Source organism: Triturus cristatus, chromosome 8 (genome assembly GCF_964204655.1).
Source record: "Triturus cristatus chromosome 8, aTriCri1.1, whole genome shotgun sequence".
In the NCBI taxonomy this organism is placed as follows: Eukaryota; Metazoa; Chordata; class Amphibia; order Caudata; family Salamandridae; genus Triturus; species Triturus cristatus.
Window position 1 is genome coordinate 1,616,183,330 of NC_140591.1, and position 20,093 is coordinate 1,616,203,422.

At 42.6% G+C, this 20,093-nt stretch overlaps 1 protein-coding gene across 1 annotated transcript in view; it reads left to right on the forward strand.

The window, feature by feature from the left end:
* DNHD1 (dynein heavy chain domain 1) overlaps positions 1-20,093 on the forward strand; it is an 856,151-nt gene that overhangs the window by 143,327 nt on the left and 692,731 nt on the right. Inside the window, exon 8 of the mRNA XM_085623548.1 lies at positions 19,048-19,299. Coding sequence (XP_085479674.1) covers positions 19,048-19,299 — 252 coding nt within the window. The remainder of the gene's footprint in view (positions 1-19,047; positions 19,300-20,093) is intronic.

Consider the following 20,093-nt stretch of genomic DNA (forward strand, 5'->3'; position numbering starts at 1 on the left):
CGGTTCACACTTTCTAATTAAGTCTTCTTTGTTCAGCATAGTTACCTTGGTTCTCAGAGCAGCCAGACACGAAAGCTACCCTCCATCTCCTCTCGCTTCCAACTGTCTTCAAAGCATTTCTTGTATCTTCTCCAATCTGAAAATAACTAGTTGGCATTCCAATACATGCAGTAGAATGAGAACACTGCTATTTCTTGAAAACAAACTGAATTTCATTATTTATTTCTCGAGAAGCCAAGGAGGTGCAAAAACAAATACAATCTTAGGCCTAAAAGTCGGGCAATTTAACTACGTACTGTTACATTATATGATTATAAACTGTCCTGCTTTTGTATATGCAGGCATGACAATACATACATGATCATATTATAACATTGCACTACAATGAATGTATGCATAAATCTACAAACACTGCACACAATACTGAATTGTATCTAGGTGCATAACATCTATGACTATAATGCACCCATACAACATAGAGTGCTAAAAGCGCTCTATCATTTCCCCCCTCTTATGACTAGTGTCATAACACCATTTTACATTCTTTCAGAAGTTCCTCCTTGTAGAAGAGACCGACTTAAACAGAAGATGTACTTTGCTGTACGTGTCTAAATCTCTCTAACCCTTTCACATGCTGATAATGACTGTCCTGCAGTCTTTCCATTTGCTGTTCTAGTTTTTTCAGAATATTTTCCTGATATCTGGCTCTTTGCCACTTGCATGCTTTGATGCCACCCAATAATATAATTATGCAAATGACAGTTATGATAATGGGTTTCAAGATGTAACCCATAATTCCCTGTCCCAAATTGCCAAACCAACTGCCAATTTGTCCAAAACCCTTGCCAATGTGATCCCAGAGTCCCTCAGCAGCCAAATTACTCAATTCTTGGTGGATATCTGAAATGTTGGCAATATATTTTGTTATATCCCGACTACTGTCAGGAATATAAGTACAGCACTGTTGGACTCTCAAACGTTTACAGACGCCTCCAGCTTTTGCTAGTAGGACATCAAAAGCAAGACGATTTTGAAGAACCATAGCCCTTATCGAGACCATCTACTAATAACAGAATTTGTGCTGTATTCACGGAGAGTTTATCCACTATCGTTGCCAGCTTTCGAATTTTTACATCATTCAAAACCAAACCTAAACTAGGTATCATAGCTCCGAACACATCACCAATGATTTCTCCAGCACTTACACCACGTTTTCCTCTATGAGAGCTTTTTCCTTCTAATGGTCACAAATCATCCACATGAAATATCTTGGGAAATACGATAGCTAAATTATATGTCCCGTACCAATTCTGGGGCAGTTTCACATAGGCATTCTTACCACATACAAAATAAACATTAGGCACTATGTTCAATTTATCCAATAGTGCCTTTCTTATGGACTCTTCAATCAGAAAAATGTGTTCACAATCACTTTCACCCACGAATATCTTGTCGTAATATGTGGACGGATGTCTAATGCACAACTTTTCTTTCTGCTGAAAGTCTAAACCTCTAGGTCCTGGACTCCCATTTGCCTTGTGATCTAATTCTTCCTTAGTCCATGGCAAGACCTTATGCTTCGGATCTGGACGAAACAATGTTTGTCTATGTCGATCTTCTATCTGATCTATGAATTTCTTTTCAATGTCAGTTAGCATGCAGGTTAAATTGTGTCTGTGTGCATAGGACGTATCTAGAGTGATGGTAGGCACGAAGCACTTAGACATGCGCTCTACTTCCTTGTAATAATCATATTTGTTCATGTATTTTAGGACTGGCACTTCAGAAAGTACCACATCATAATTCGAGAAATAATATTCAAAATGGGCTTTGCTGTAAAACATACTTAATCATACACTGCATGTGATGACATAGGTCACAGGTAAGTGATGGTATTGTATGCCTCCCTCTACTGAAGCTGGTAATTGCATGCACACATAGCAGTCTTTCGCCTCCATCGTGTCCACGTACTCATACAACAAGCGTGCATATGCATTCAGCGTGAAATCACCCTTTGACAAATCTACAGGCAATCTTCGACTAGTTTCCTTGATCATTTCCTTATCTTTCATAGATGGACCATCTTCTATATCAACATTTGAACCAGGTGGGGTACGGGTTGGTTGTTCCTCATTCTTTTCTTCATTGGAAGACCCACTCAAAGATGTGACAATCACCACTATTATGACAAGCAGTACTACTACTATTAAAGTTCCAATAATACATTTTTGTTTTCGATTAGATTTTTGGGAAGCCATGTTTCCACTGTCGTATTGGACACACCAAAGAAACGTTGAGAGTCTCTGTTTTCTTTTCTGTACTTTTAGTTTCAAATTACAATGTCCTTCTTGATTTCTCTACTCGATTATTGCCGAATTTAATCCATCAATACTAAGCCTATTATAGAGAAGTAGTCAGCCCTAATCCTGAATTCTTCTCTCTATTGAAAGGACCCTAATTTTAAATCTTCTGTCATGGGGGGCTAGGTTATCTTCTTTCTAAGGCCTAATGAGTTCTTTGATCAGATTACAGTTCAAACTTCATCTCTAATGAGGTTAGAGCCAAGTATTTGTAGAACCATTTGCAGGATTTTAGCACGAATTTCTCCCAATTCCAAGGCAGTAAGCTGTCGACCAAAGGAAGGGAAAACAACTTGAAAAAGGATACAGAATCGTAAAGAAGTTGGAGCAGTGCACCACCAAATAGTCAAATGTAATCACACCAAGTGGTCAATTCTGTTTATAGGAAAAGTCTTTATTGCGGTTTTCCAACCAGTAGAACGGCTCAGCCAACGCGTTTCGTTCAAAGAATTGAACTTCGTCAGGGCGTACTCAAGAATGTATCTCACTCTCACAGTAGGTCCACTACTTGTATCGTGGATGGCCCGTCTCAGAATAAAGAGCCTATGGCATGAACATGGAGTTTTCAGTCGCACTCCTAATGTCTGGTATGTCTCGTGTGCGGATACCTCCTTGATAAGGGCACCACAACCACAACCAAAGGCTCGCGAGCCTGCGACCGTCCGCGCCTCTTCCCTTACAATCCAACAAGTATGTGATCATGTCCGATACAGAATCGCAGTCCACTCAATCTGGGTGGATTCGGAACTTGCAGTGTCAGGGTTCCAAAGGCTTCAACTCCCGGGACTAACAGCTGAATATCAATCAAGAGGGTTTCCCCTCCGTAGCTCACTGTTCCAGTTCCCAATCTCCCGGAATTCCTCGGTCTCTGCATCTGCAACCAGATATGTCCACTCAGGAGACTCGTATTTCTGAGACAGTGTTCTTTTTCTTCTTGAGCGTCTTAGATCATCCGGATTATCTTCTTGTTCACTTTGTTCGGATTCAGACATTTCAGGAATTGGAGCAAGATGTTTCTCAGATGCAAGTCTTACGTTCAGCCTTTCTTTTCTTGCTGGCCACTTCTCTGATCTGGCACTTGCTCTCTGCTCTTCCTCTTTGTCTGTTCCTTCAGCGCCAGGCCGTTCACTCAGGTCTGATTCACAGGATACTTCGACAATATCGTTGATTTAAGGCTCTGGAGTTGGCTCTTCCGCAGGCAGTTCTCTTTCCCCTTGTGCTGGTTCTCTTTGTATGTCTTCAGAATCAGCTGTTCTTCGGGCAACTTGGGGAATGGGTGCCTCCTCTACAGGCTCCGGAACTTTGCGGGTATGCGAAGCATGTATCCAATGCGGCAGTCCTCCACACTTCACCGCTGTATTCGTGACCAATATCACCTGGTATGGTCCTCGCCAGTGGGCATCCAGACAGCTCTTCCGCACGTGCTTGCGTACAAGAACCCAATCACTGGGATTCAGATCATGCAGCAGGTCCCACGAGGTGGATGCAGTTGCAGCCTCGACCTGGTGGGACACAGAATTAACCACATCAGTCAGTCCTCTACAATAGTCCAATACCATATCATCAGTGATATTTATCAAGGCTGTGGCTGGTACCATAGGCAATCTCATAGCTCCCCCTGTCAATATTTCATGTGGCAATGGCCCTGTCCTTCTATCAGGAGTGCTACGCAAACTCATTAAAACCAGTGGCAAGGCATCTGGCCATTTCAATGCAGTTGATGAACACACCTTAGCCACTCTCATTTTGATTGTGCCATTCACCTGTTCTACCAGACCAGAAGCTTCCGGTCTGTAGCTGCAATGCAATCTCTGGTCAATGTTCAAAGCAACACACAACAGTTTCATGAGTTCACTATGGAAGTGAGTTCCTCTATCTGTTTCTACTGAGGTCGGAAATCCATATCGTGGTATAAGTTCTCGTAATAACAGCTTTGCTACAGTAAGACCATCACATCGTCGAGTTGGATAAGCCTCAACCCAAAGTGAAAAGATACACACCACCACCAATACATATCTCAGCCTATTGCATCTTGGCATCGCAATAAAATTCAATTGTATTCTGTTAAAGGGACCTCCTGATCTCCCAATGTGACTCATTGTAACCACATTTCTTTTCCCTGCATTCATTTGCTGACATGTGACACATCTATGACACACTTCTTCAGCAATCACACGAAAGCGTGGATTAAACCACGTCTGCCTGAACACTCGCACCATGGCATCTCATCCCAGATTAACTGCTCCATGAATCTGCCTTGCCATTGGACTCAAAAAACAATTAGGAAGTATTGCTCTATTATCAGCTGACACCCAAATGCCATCATCTCTCTTTTCACAGCCTGCTCTGACCCATGAGGCAGTTTCTTCCTCTGAGACTTCATCTTGTAATCGTTTTACCTCATCCCATGTATCAGCTACAGCTAACATCATGCTCAGCTCGGTCTCTTCTGTGCTTTCTCCTGTATATTGTCCATTAAAAACACATGCGTGTATGGCACAAAAACGAGCTACTTCGTCTGCGTAATTATTGCCCTTCGTAACAAAGTCTTCTCCCTTTCCGTGAGCAGCGCATTTTACAACTGCTTTGGCCTTGGGCTTTTGCAAAGCGTCCAATAGTTGGCGCACATATTCACCATTTTTGAATCGGAGACCCTGAGGATGTCAGAAAGCCTCATTGAGCCCACAGCTGTCCAAAATCATGAACTACACCAAACCCATATTGGCTGTCCGTATAGATCGTTACTCGGACTCCATGTGAAATAATACAGGCATGTATTAATGCAATGATTTCCGCTACCTGAGCAGAGAATACTCTATTCAAACAGGCAGCTTCTACTACTCCGGTGATGGTGCATACAGTAAACGCTGCTTTTAGGTTCCCTTCATTGTCTCTTCGGCATGAACCGTCAACAAAAAGGATCAAATCAGATTCAGATAAAGGTTCATCAACAATGTCAGGTCTGGGTAGTTCAGTGACATCCAGACAGTCAAGTTCTTCACAATTGTCATCTCCATCTTCTTGGGGAACAGGCAACAGTGTTGCGGGGTTCAGGGTAGTGCAACGTCTCAACGTGACATTTTCAGATGCTAAAATAACTTGCTCATACTTAGTTAACCTGTTGTTCGTAAGGTGTTGCGTTTTTGTGCAGGTCATCAACAATTCAACAGAATGGGGTACATACACGATTAGTGGATGACCCATTACGATGCTCTCGCATCTTTCAATGCTGACACCAGTTGCAGCAACGTATTTCAGACATCCGGGCAACGCAGAAGCTACTGGATCTAATGTAGCTGAAAAATAGGCCACTGGTCTACGGGTACCTCCATGTGTCTGTGCAAGTACCGCTAATGCACATCCCTCCTTCTCACAGCAGAAGAGCAAAAACACTTTATTATAGTCTGGCATTCCGAGAGCTGGGGCACGACATATGCTTTCTTGCAACTCCTGGAAGGCTCTCAAGCACTCTTCATCCCATGGTACCGGATCACTGATGTCTTTACGTGTCAATCTTAACAGAGGCTTTGCTTGTAAGGAAAAGTTTGGGATCCACTGGCGACAATAGACGACCATACCCAAAAACATGCGGGCTTCTTTCTGTGTTTTCGGAGTTCCCATTTGCAAGATCGCCTCTATGCGACCTGGTGAGACTCTTCGCTTTCATTTCTCAATGCGATGTCCTAGGTACTGAACTTCAGGCAAAGAGTACTGTAGTTTATTGGTGAACACTTTGTGTCCATTTTCTGCCAAATGGTTTAACAAAGCCACTGTATCGATCCTACATGCATCCTCATTTTCTGAGGCGACCAAAAGGTCGTCTATATATTGCAACCAGAGCTGATTTCTGGGGCATCACCAGTCCTTCGAGATTCTTTTTCAAGCACTGGCTAAAGATGGAGGGTCTTTCTGTATACCCTTGTGGGATTCTATACCATGTTAAGACACAGTCGCCCATCCAAAATGCGAATAAATACTGGCTATCTTCATGTAACGATATAGAAAAGAACGCCTGACATAAATCAATAATGGTAAACCACTCCGCTTCACATGGTATTTGAAAGAGAATCACGGCTGGATTCGGTACCACAGGATAACAGGGAATCACAATTTCATTAATCCTGCGCAAATCTTGCACTATCCTATACTTTTGTAGTCCCATAATCGGTGAATCACAGGGACTTCCTCTTATCTCTTTTAGAATGCCTTGGGCAATCATTGATTCAATAATAGAAGTTATTCCAGCCACTGTCGCTGCAGACAATTTGTATTGCGGTGTTCTTGGAAATTCAGCATTTGGTCGCACCTGTATCTTCAGAGGTTCCACACCTCGGATTAACCCTATCTCTTCTCCTGTGAAATCCCACACTTGCGGGTCAACTGAGTCTCTCAAATCATGCGGCATTTCGGCTTTTGTAAGAACCACAAACAGTTCAGCACACATGCTCATATTGGCCATTTTGAAATCAGCATCGTCATCATAGGTCTGCAACTCCACACCTCTCGGAGTGCATGAGATGTCACAATTTAATTTGCACAGCAAATCACCCCCCAAAAGACAGACCAGACTTGAATTGCATACCACAAACTGGTGCTTATCCTTGAACGGCCCTATTCTAACAGGTAATGCATTTGTCAGTGGGTTGGTCATTCTCTGATTGCTGAAACCTACTACTTGTATCGATTGACCTGAAAGAGATAAATTGGGGACTACATATGTTCTTACTGTGGAACGCGCGGCTCCAGTATCTAATAGAAAGGTGACAGGATATCCGTTCACATCTGCATCTACAAACGGCCCACTCTGATCTACCTCCAAGATGGTATTGAGAGGGCATTCTTCCTGCACCCTCCTCTGATACTCTAGAGAGCCTTGAGATTGATCGTATCTATCTCGTATTTCAAAATACGGCATCTGTTGATATGTCTGATTGTACGTGGGTATTCTGGGAGGCTGTGGCACCTGTACTTGTGGCTCGCAACCTCCGTACATGGACCTAGGTCTAGTCACTGTCTGTAGAGTCTCGCTCATGTGTCCCTCTCCTTCATATGGAATCTGATTAGCAGGATTCAAGCGACACTCATGCTTCCAGTGTCCCGTCTTGTGACAATAATGGCAGGCAGTCACTTTTTTCTGTTGTGCCACCCACTCACTTGTACTCATGTCCGTGCCTCTTCCTCATCCCTGACCTGGTTGAGTTGCCATTAGCTGACCCATACCTCGGCCACTTCCTCTTCCACAACCTATACCTCCTCCAACCCCCTGCATATAGTCTGCACTTCTCAACTGTGCCAACATTACTTTGTCTTTCAATTTCTTTTGTGTTGATTCTACTTGATCACAACAATATTTAGCATACCGTAGTATTTCGTCCACCGACTTATTCTGCCAACATATCAGGTGGCGCTGCATCATCAAACTAATATCAGATTTCAACCCCAACACAAACTTAGAGACAAACTGTCCCATATCTTTCTGATCAATAGTATCCAATTCACTATGCTGTTTGAAAGCCAATAACAATCGTTCATAGTAATCATGCACTGATTCCTTAGGCTCTTGAGTCGTACGCTCAATTTTAAGCAAATCCACAATCTGCGGCGCTACCTTAGACTGCAACCAAGTAATTACTTGCTCATATTTCCTCATGACATCAGGTGAAGGACCATGCGTTACAGAATCTCTAGGCGGTTCTGCTGTTGGCCACTCAATAACGATTTTGCACGCAGCCCACAAATCTGCCGGGACCACTATATCGAACAGAGTGTTCAAATCGACCCACAACACCTTTGAGATCTTGACTAACCGATCTATCTGCTTATACCATTCCACAGGTTTTTCCCTCAGCCGAGGAAAATCATTCGTAAAAGCAGCCAAATCATCTCTGCTCCATGGCACATGTACATACCCTCCATTCTGCACTTCTCTTAAAGGGAAATTTTCGGTGGCTTCTGTCCCTTCCCTCTGAGGTGAAGAGGTACCTATTCCGGTCTTAGCACTTTTCTTTTTGGCCCACCTCTCTACCCATCTGTCTAACGCTTTCCAAGCTCGCATGCCTATTACCAGTTCTCTAATCTGAGCTTTCAACCCAACAGTTTGCTTTTTCTCCAACTCCTTGTCTGTGTAATTTAATCTGCAAGAACCCTGCATCAACTTGGTCTTTGTCAAATCAACATCATATTTTCGTGTTAATTGCTATATGGCATCATAAGCCCGCTTTGCCTTTCTTGTAATATCCTTGGCTACAAACAACAATTAATTCGAGTCATATGTCTCAATTCGTTCCAGAGGCAAATTCCCTTCTACCACTTAATCTATTTCCACCTTCAATCGAACTACATCCAACATTGGCACTTTTATTGCACCTTGCAACACTTTCTGATTTCTTTCCCTTTCTACATCTTCTCTGTCACAACTCTGTGTTCTCCTAGGTATGGCTTCTTCTACCCTCTTTGCTGCTTTACGATCTTCTCTATCCCAGCTCCTACTCCTCCAATGATTGCCAGCACATGCAGTATCTTGGAAGGCTCTGCTGTCGTTCTTTCTTCTCTTGGAAACACTGACTCTCTCACTGGTTGTACCCACATTCGTAGGTCTGACCTAGAATGTGCCAAGATTCCTGTTGGTCTCCTTTCTGACCCACTATCCATTCGTGATGGATCTGCAGTAGCAGGTAATGGAGTGCTATAAGCCACGGGTACCTGTCCTAAACCTGCTCCCGTTCGTGTAAGGCTTCCCCCTGATATTGTCTCTTCCCTGTCACCAGTGTATTGCTGACTGTCATTCTGTCTCTCATCAGGAGTATATATGAGGACTACTGGTTCAATGGTAACGTGCACTGACAAGGCATCTGGTAACTGCGTATTCCCTGCAGACTGGGCAAGTTCGTAATTGGGGTATCTCATTCCCCCTGACACTCCAGGGATCCTCACCTTGGCTATTTGTCTCCTAACTCCTGTTGGCTGTTCTTCCAATCCCACCTGCCCTGCTCCCACTGTCTCCTCTGGTGGTTGCGACCTCTCTGTTTCTGTCTTGGAGTCACAAGGTGGAGGTCATTCTGCCAAGAGCCTGTGCAAGAAACTATCATCTGTATCGCTGTCCTCATCTTTCTTACTTTTTCCCTCAGACTCTGCCAACATTCGGAAGGGATCCAATCGCTCTTCTTCTATCGTATCTACTCTCCATCGTTTCAACTGTGCATCCCATCTGGCATCGTGATAGGCCTTCATTGTTCTCCTCATTCGTTCCTGTGATGTCTCTCGTTTCTTTGCTAATGCAGCTCTCATCCAAGCGTCTAAAGCCTCAAATTGTGTAGGTCGAGGTGGAGGTTTAAGGTCAGCCATCATCCCCCTCAGCTGGTATAACACCTTCATACGAAATGACCCATAACGAGGGAAAGCCAATTCCCCTTCCTTCTCTGTGATTTTAAGCCAATTCTGAAGCCAAACAATTGTATGTAAGCTCACATTCGTTGCCATATAATGCGCAGGGGTATCATCCGGTGGAGCTTCCTCTCCAACCCGAGTCTCCACCCCTCTGTCACCTCTACACAAATCTCTCAACACCCGAAAACATTCGATTTGCAACCCACAATTCAATAGTCGACTACAAATGCAAAGCTACCAACCCAGCACGGCGTTACACCAACCGACCAATCCCAGCACGGCGCACCCCGACGGCACTACTCACTCCTTGCAGCGGCTCACCCGCCTTTACAATTTCGCTTTGTACACTCGCTCACACATTCACTTCTACAAGTAACTTTATAACCCAAAGTTATTAACCAAGTGACCAGTCCTACCACAGCCACAATAACTTACAGTTACAATAACAAGTAATTGTCTGTCCACTAAAAGATCGATAGAACACACACACAAGAACACGCATCTGCTATGACCTCCGGCCCGCGTTGGTCACTTACTCATTGCGATCCACCCCCGGTACTTGAGGTGTCTCTCAACAAGTGATTTCCACACTCACACAAAGTTCCCTGACACAAGTGAACAGTCGATAGCGCTTTACGACTCCCATAATTTCTCAGACAATTACATTACAATACTATCCCGGGATCTTGGACTTCTCTTGAGCCCGTTCACAAAATTCTCTGATCCGCACGTGTTCGAACCAGTACTAATAACCACAATCACTCAACATACACCCCAACTCCGCAAAACATCACACACAAAAACACACCGCAATCAAACACTCTTCACAGGACCGTTCATACTCACGACGCCTCTTTGGTTCCACCGCACCGTCAACGTCTGCCCGTTCCGCCACTCTTTGTCGATGTTCCGTCTGCCTCATCTGGACCTCAATTCCTCCTACTCTACCCTATATTGCTCCTTTCCACTCACTATTTAGGGGCAAACCATCCTCTGGTACCATTCAATTACGCTAAATTGCACCCCTATCTTTCTCCTCACAATTAGCGCCCAGGATCTTTTATTTACCTACTAAACAGTGGTGTTGGGGAAAAACATTTCATAACACGATGACAATACCATACCTGAAAGTACCACAGACTCCGACTTTATAGGTTTGTCAATTTATTATAAGGCCAAGAATAATAAGACCATCATATATAGGTACAGAAAAATCAATACAGAGCCGATCCTACGAATATAAGTGATTCGGCACAAAAGAAATAAAATGGTGAACTCTAAGAGCAGGATACAGCTTAAAATAGAAACGGAGTCCAACTCTCTCTTCATGAGACAATAAATCGAATCTGTCCCTACACTCTGCTAAAAGGAATCCCACCTAGTGCCCTTCTATCAGATCCCAAAGGTGTCAGCACGTGTTGACTTCCTGATAAGTACTCACGTCAAATGAGTTAGGATGCTTAAGGCTAGGAGCGAGTTCTAAGATGCTCCTTTCTCTCCGAAAGCTAGCAGAAGTCTGGGGTCTCTGTCCCTGCACATCATATAATAAAGACTTCGATTTTCAGTTCATTCTGGTAAAATTTTCCATTGCAACTTTTTCTAAATGGGGAGGTTCACACTTTCTAATGAAGTCTTCTTTGTTCGGCATAGTGACCTTGGTTCTCAGAGCAGCCAGACACGAAAGATACCCTCCCTTCTTGCTTCCAACTGTCTTTAAAGCATTTCTTGTATCTTCTGCACTCTTAAAATAATGAGTTGGCATTCCAATACCTGCAGTAGGATGAGAACACTGATATTTCTTGAAAACAACATGCATTTCATTATTTATTTCTTGAGAAGCCAAGGAGGTGCAAAAACAAATACAATCTTAGGCCTAAAAGTCGGGCAATTTAATGACATACTGTTACATTATATGATTATAAACTGTCCTGCTTTTGTATATGCAGGCATGACAATACATACATGATCATATTATAACATTGCACTACAATGATTATATGCATTAATCTACTGAGTACATTTTCGATGATTACAGACACTGCACACAATACTGAATTGTATCTAGGTGCATAACATCTATGACTATAATGCACCCATACAAAATAGAGTGCTAAAAGTGCTCTATCAGGACTGTCCCAACAGTCCTTTGTTTGTAGTAGCGATCCCAAATGGGGTCCCTGGACATAACCATTCCTTCCTGGAGCCCATTTTTAACATTCATCTAGTGCACATCAAGAGGGGAAACTAGTTCAAATTTTTGGGGATGGCAGGTTCCCTCATTTAATATTTTATATGTAATATTACCTACTGGCTGTCGCCAGTAGGTAGTTATAGTTAGGACCTATTTTCCATAGGAAATCTGCAACATTCTATTCCCAATAACTTTGACGCCGGTTGACGAATCTTCGCAAAGTTTTCTAAACTTTTGGCCAGCTCCGGCCTGCTCCTATCCTGAAAGTCTCAGGGTGATTCGTCAAGCGGGGGCTGAGAAAAAAGGGGTGCCCCAAAACGTGTTTTCCCCATGCAGTTTTCCATAGGAACCTTTTGGTGGCAGCTACAGCCCGAACTGCTGAACGGAATGACACCAAATTTGGCAAAAATGTAGCGTTGTGCCTTTTGGTTAAATGGTGTAAATCCATTCAGTAGTTCCTGAGAAAATCAAAAGTAAAATCACATATATATCTATGGGCGCGGTGTATCTGCGCACCCTGAGCGCACCCTGCGCGCACCCTCCCGATTACGAGCTGCATGTTAATTGGCTGTCAACTTGCTGTCAACACTCCAAACCAGGAAGTGTTGGCAGGCATTTTGTGCAAAAACGCAAAAAGGGCGCAGGGTAGAAACACCCTGACCCCCTAGGCCTGCTTATGGGGTCCCATAAGGACCCCCTGGGCCCCCCAATTTAAAAAAAAAAAATGTTAACGGGAAGATGCGCGGGTTCCCGTGTTTCTTTGGTAATTAGCCCCCGGGGGGCCAATTCCCGGGGGCAATATTATTATGTGAATGGGGGCGCAGAGGGGCCCTCCAGCCCCGGGGACTGCCACCCCCTGGGGCTTTATAAAATTATTTATGGGGGGCCCCCAGCCCCGGGGACCGCCACCCCCGAGGCTTCAATATTCATGGGTGGGGGGCTCAAAGGCCCCCCCAAGCCCTGGGGACCACCACCCCTGGGGCTTCTTTAGAATATATGTGGGGGGCTCACGGCCCCCCGCAGCCCCGGGGACCGCCACCCCCTGGGGCTTTTCACGCGCAAGCATCGCGTAAAGTAATACGTATGTGTCGCGTACCGGTCGCATAGCGATTGCGCATGAAAATACGCACCCATCGCACATCCTACACGGATCCTACACAACAATCCTAAAATGGCGGCTAGGTTCAGCACACTGATCGAGAAAGGTACGCTTTGGGTGCGCGACTCCCCAAACAAATTTGAAAAAAAAGAAAGAAAGAAAGAAAATAATAATAATATATTAAAAAAATATATAAAACAAAAAAAAACAGTTTCAATATTTAAATTTTTCCCCCCAGTTTTATTAAAAATATATAATGTAATTAAAAAAATTAATTATGTAAAAATAGATAGTTAAAAAAAATTAGAAAATCAGTATTAAAAAAATAAATATAACTATTATTACATTTAAAAATTGTCATTTAAGAAATCTTTGAAATTCACTGAAAAAAACATAGGTTTCAGACATGGTATAGTTAGCAATTAGCATTTAAAAAACCTTTGAAATTCACTGAAAAAAACATAGGTTTCAGACATGTTATAGTTAGCAATTAGCATTTAAAAAACCTTTGAAATTCACTGAAAAAAACATAGGTTTCAGAAATGTTATAGTTAGGAATTAGCATTTAAAAAACCTTCGAAATTCACTGAAAAAACCATAGGTTTCAGACATTTTATAGTTAGGAATTAGCATTTAAAAAACCTTAGAAATTCACTGAAAAAAACATAGGTTTCAGGGGTGTTATAGTTAGCTGGACATTTCACTCGGACAAACCATTGAAATTCCTTTGTTATAGTTAGTTCTACTAACTATAACTTGCGCGCCCGCAATCCACTGCTAATGATGTCACATATTACATCATTCATGACATGGTCAGTGACATCACTGATGACATCTCAAATGACATCACTGATGACATCACTGGTGACATCATCCAAGTGACAATCTGATACACCTCATCATACACTAGTATAACCTTTAATCACTCATTGTAAAATATAGAGTACCATATTTGAAACCATTGACACACCAATATAAGTTTCTAAAAACCCACTCAGTGATTCCTAGATCTACACACACATCTAAACACTTACCTATAGATTCACTCATACATGCTGACAAAGATCAATAGAACACTATCAAAAATACTTATACACCTACATCAACATTACACACCAGCATACATCCTATTCACGTATGCAGTCGTCCTACTCGCGTATGCAAACAATTGATCATACTTACATTTACTCAGCTACACACTTATACAAACACCACTTCATTTATTCATATAGATAGTAACTCATACTTAGTGTATTATAAAATCACTATTACAAGTATACAGTTATCCATACAGTCACTCATAGAATCACTGAGTCTTATGTATACTTATTTATATACAACAACTGTCACATACACTGCCTTTTATATTTCTACTTTGTTGGACATGTATCATTGAGAAATATATTTACTCATCACTACACCCATAAAGACACTCACTCACCCAAACAACTGTTTCCACATGCAGTCTTAACCTCATATACCTACTAAATCAACTATTTACACATCTATGGACACACCTCCCACCCAACCACACACACATTCACTCACCCATAAAAATACTCACTTAACTAATCAATAACTAATATAGACTTTCACATAGCTAGTAACCAACTTATGCAGTAGTTTACACAACAATAGACAGAGTGATACAGATATTCACACCGTTTAATCATTATCCCATATATTTAGTGAGACACTTTAAATTAGTCAATTAAACAGTCAATCACACTGCTAGTAAATCCTCCATTCAGACACTTATACTTCCACTCATTCTTCAATGCAGATTGCTATATATATAATACATATTTAAATATCGAACCAAACCACATTCACTCGATGATGTCATCAGTGATGTCATCAGTGATGTCACTGACCATGTCATGAATGATGTAATATGTGACATCATCAGCAGTGGATTGCGGGCGCGCGAGTTATAGTTAGTAGAACTAACTATAACAAAGGAATTTCAATGGTTTTGTACGAGTGAAATGTCCAGCTAACTATAACACCCCTGAAACCTATGGTTTCTTCAGTGAATATATTATATATATATATATATATATATATATATAATATAATGGAGGTATGTCAGACACTGAACACTAGAGGCCTAATTTATGGCATGTAGGCTTGGGGCCGCGCAGCAAGGCACCTTGCTGCTCTGCCCTGTGCCAAAGTGAGAGGGCAGGACTGCACCTAATTTAAGCAATACGGTGCATTTCTGTTCTTTCTGCCTGTGCTGGCGCCTTTTCGGCAGCCTAGCGCCAACGTAGGGCACCCTTGCACAATAGTGCAAGGGTGCCTACGTTGCAGACATGATCATTTTTGTGCAGGAAGGGGCACCTTCCTGCACAAAAACAATCCTAAGAGGTGTTTTCCTCTTTTTATGCGTGCTGCAGAATGCAGCACACATTGAAAGAGGGATAAACAAGGAGAAATTAAGTTATATCTCCATGTTGATTTTCACCTGGGCAGGCGTACGGACTAGATGCTTCCCCAGTATTACATGTTTTTGCAAATCTGGGTCAGTGTCAAATTTCATGGGTATTGCATGGGAAAACCCACGCAACGTCCATGGAATGCCTCCTGGGCGCAGAGTAAGGCAATGCAGCAATTTGCGCTGCGTCACCTTACTCACGATTTATGAGACCACTCAAATCCACATAGGGCGGCTTTGTGTGGCTTTACGTGGCTTCATAAATCTTTGAAAGCCCAGCGTCACGCATGTAGCACTTTACTTGGTGCAAAATTGTTGCAGGGATCTCATAAATAAGCCCCTAGGTTGTTGCCAATGGATGGAGGCTATGGCCATCTTGCATGAGGGACTTCAAGCAATCTTACAGCAAAGGGCAAAAGCAAGTGCCGTACAAGAGGTTGGGTTTCCATGGGGAGTTTGCACAATTGACCAAAGGACGACTGAAGGACTCCTTGCTGCTCCTTGCACCAAGGGATTGGAACTGCTCCCCATCGATCAATTGCTTGGCATTCTGTTGCTGCTACATGGACACAAAAGGCAGATGTCCTTCCTGCTCTCAAGAATATCCAGCTGACCAGTTGTGAGTCGTCCTATAGAGACCCCTGGCTGGAGAATTGAAAGCACTCTGCTGGGTCCACAAAGGATCACATATTTTCTTCAGGACAAAAAGTCTGTAGATGGACTTAGTTGTGATGTTGGGCAGCCACATGTAGCTCTATCTGGCTACAGAATCCTGCATGTCCCGATTGGAGAGTTCAAGAGCCAGAAAAAGTGATAAAATTCCAAGTGAATCACGGGACTGGGGCAAGGTGGCATGGGTATCCCAGCTGCAAAGCGACCCCCAGCGACTATGAATCCAACTATGTCTTTCTGTGACCCATTGCTCCCAAAACAGAAGCTTTCAGCTGGCGCTTGATGGCACCTGTCTGATGGTGAGGGTCCCTCGCTGGCTTCCGACTCCTGCCTTGCCCTGCAGGAGGATTTGAAAAAAATGAAATTGACAAAGTCCTAAGGTAAAAACATTGATTTTAGCTACCCTGTGGGTGCAGCTCACCCCTGCTCAATTACCGTCACCATGAAATCACACCTAGGACCTGGTCTACAATGAACACTCAATATTCATTGGGCGTTCTTAAAGCTTTTTCCCTCAAAAACTTTAAACAAAGCACTTCAACGCCTCGTCAAGGGTAGTAAGCATTATATAAATACAGTTACAATTACAATCTTCGTCTTGCCTTCCTTCTCCAGGTTTAGTTAATTTTGTCTTCTTATTAACTTTTTCTTTTTTTACTAACATTTTGGAATGTAATTGTGTTCTCAACATTAATGTTGTTTGCTGTTGCTTGAACCTAGCACACTTTTCTGTGCAGAAGTTCCTGCTGCGTATGTCCTAGCTAGCATAGATACCGGGGATGAAGCTAAGATTCACAGTGATCTGACTAGATTGTGTTTGTTCAGCTAGCTTGGGAACCTCCTCCCAAATTAATAATCTGTTTTCTGATATCTGCGATAAGGTCACTGATATAAGACAGTAACATTTCAATAAGCGGGTGCTGATTTCCTGATAATACAACACTTTTCTTGGTCCCTTAATATAAAATGTCACTGGTAACACATTTACAGTACTCATAGCGCTGAAACAAAAAACTCCCTGGGTGCGGGGACCATTACTTGTTTGTTTTCAGTAACTAACTCCCACTTTGTGACTTTGTTTTTGAAAAACAAAACGTTTGTAAAAGTTTGGTGGATGGCCTTCAAAACCGACTGCGCTGTCCAACAAACATTTTGTATCTTGACAGGAACCACGATTATAGTGGTTCCTGTCAAGGTACGAGCTTTCCACTGGGCCAATAGTGATCTCTAGAACTGGCGGATGGTGAATGTTATGTCCTCTGCCATCTTGATGGACAGAGTACGGTCCGCTAAAGTCTAGCTCTGGCCTGTGAACTAAAATACTGCATTAAATGTTATGGAGGGGATTAAATTGCTGATCTGGGACCTAGAGGTCTTTGTTGTAATCTTAGTGCAATAGGTCTTGCATTACTGAAAGTTTGAGCTATTGGCATTGCATTATTATTTGAAATGCCAATAGGTCAAACTTTCAGTAATGTGAGACCTATTGCATTGTAAATGCTTGTTTAATCTTGATCTTACCTCTGGGATCCCATGACATTCTTCTGCAGGCCAGTGGCCTGTAGAAAAGGGCCAAAATGTTTCCCCTCCAGATAATGACATGGATGGATGCTGCATTTGCATGTGACGGGAGGGGAGGAGGGTGTGCAAGGAGTCAAGAGATGGCCAGAGCTGGCTAACCAAAAGAATCAATTTGTGATGTCCGCTGTAAGGGAACCAAGCATCGAAAGTCGGGACAGATGCACAATATTAACCAAACAGAGAAAAGGAATTTTTAAAAGCTGCCCAACTAACCAACCAAAAGTGGTGGACGTGTCCAAAGTCTCCGATAGCCCATATACTGAATAAAGCATGCCTCGCAGAGCAGCGCAAGCGCTTTCCAGGCTCGACCTAAAAACTGTGCTACTCTGACTGATTCATTGTGTCCCTTGTGGCTCACATTATAGCTAAAATAACTGTACTTAACTAACCCTCCCTCTATCTCTTTTTTGTTTCTGCAATTAACTCTCCACCTCATTCCATGCACAGCAGTGCGTTTTATACAGAACTTCACATTTGTGATGGCAGTGCTACAATAAAAATCTTCTCTGTATGGAGCTTTGCTTCTCCATTAAGCTAGGATAGTGCTGTGTTCAAATTAATATTAGTAAATAGACTATAAAGTTAAGAAATAATATAATATTTGGAAAAAATAGACTGAAGATTTGTAAAGCAAGAAATCTCTTGTGGTGGTACTGTATGGTATTTGTAAAGACTGAATATTTCAAGTTTCTGGTTACTCATTGCGCTATTATACTCTTCTTCACCAAAATTATGTAGCTTATAACATCACACCACCCTCAAAAGGCACTTTGTGCATCCTCACAAAACTGATTATGTCACTTAAGACTGAAACCATCTATCTCTCTGTCTGGCAGTCTGTCTTTCTTTCTATATGTCACTGACAATCTGTCTCTCTATCTATGTATTCATCGGTCTATCTGTCGAGCCTTCTGCCAGTCTATCTGCATATTTGTGTATCTGTATATCCTTTTATCTGTCTATCTGTCTCTGTCTATCCGTCTGCTCTCTGTCTATCTTTCTATCCATCTTCCCGTGTATCTTTCGATCCGTCTATCTATCTATCTATCTATCTATCTATCTATCTATCTATCTATCTATCTATCTATCTATCTATCTATCTATCTATCTATCTATCTATCTATCTATCTATCTATCTATCTATCTATCTATCTATCTATCTATCTATCTATCTATCTATCTATCTATCTATCTATCTATCTATCCTTGTATCTGTCTGTCTGTGTTTGTAAGTGCTTGGTTGCTCTGAGTATAATGCTACAGTGCATGCAATGAAAGGAATCTCCGCTGCAAAGAGTCTTTAAATATGCTTGGTTTGCAGGTTCGAAGGGACAGTTTCAAGATGGTGGAGATCCTGCAGAAGCAGTTGGAAAATTCTAAACCTGCTGTTTTGAAGGATTCTGTTTATTTACAAAAAACACAGCAGACAGCTTTGGAAAGGAGGCTGCACCAGGCTGAGTCCTGGTTGAACAGACTGGGGAACCTTGCGTTCTTGGTGGACCATATGATTGAACAAAACCTGCTTTCAATTGTTCAGGAGGAGATCACAACATTTGTCCACAACATCCTGCAGGTGAGCATTGGGGTCAAATATGTAACTTGTGAAGACTAGACGATGTTCATGTGGACTCTCTCTCTCTCTCTCTCTCTGCCTCTCTCTCTTTCTGTCTCTGCCTCGGTCTCTCTTTCTCTCTCTCTCTCTCCCACTCCTCCCTCCCTCCCTGTCTCTCTGTCTCTCTAGTTAAGTCTGTGTGCTATTTACTACTTGAAAGCTGCAGATGGTTGTGGAATGGCGATGATGTCTTGGTACCTCTCTGTAGGGACCAAGTGGCATAGTTTCATAGCACTGATACAAGTTATGTCCTTGGTTATGGGGTGAGGCTTCTTTTCTTTGGGTGAGGCGAAACATGCTGGTATCACCACTGAATATGAATCTCTGACTGCATTCCTGGTTGGTGTAATCTAAGAGTGTAGCTATTGGCTGAAAAAACCCTTCTTTTGACCTCTAACTCCTCCTCCTCCTGAGGGTTCACTTGAGTATGCATCTGAGGTACAGTGGAATTTTAAGAGTTTACATGGTTCTCTGCATCAACTGTCTCCTGGATGTGCACCACTGAGCATGCTTTGTGAGTGTGAGGATTGATGGTTTTGCCTTTGTGTTTTTAAATGTGCTGTTTATGTTGGAAGGTATTTCAGCACAGGAGGAAATGCAGGTATATCCAGGAACAGTACAAAGAGATCAGCTGGACAGAGTGTCAGTAAAGGGCTAGGATATGGGGTGTCTACGCAAGCTTTGTCACCGGATAAGAGAAAAATCGTCTGCCCAGAGGAACCTGGCAAAGGGTGGCACACTGAACAAGGCTGAAG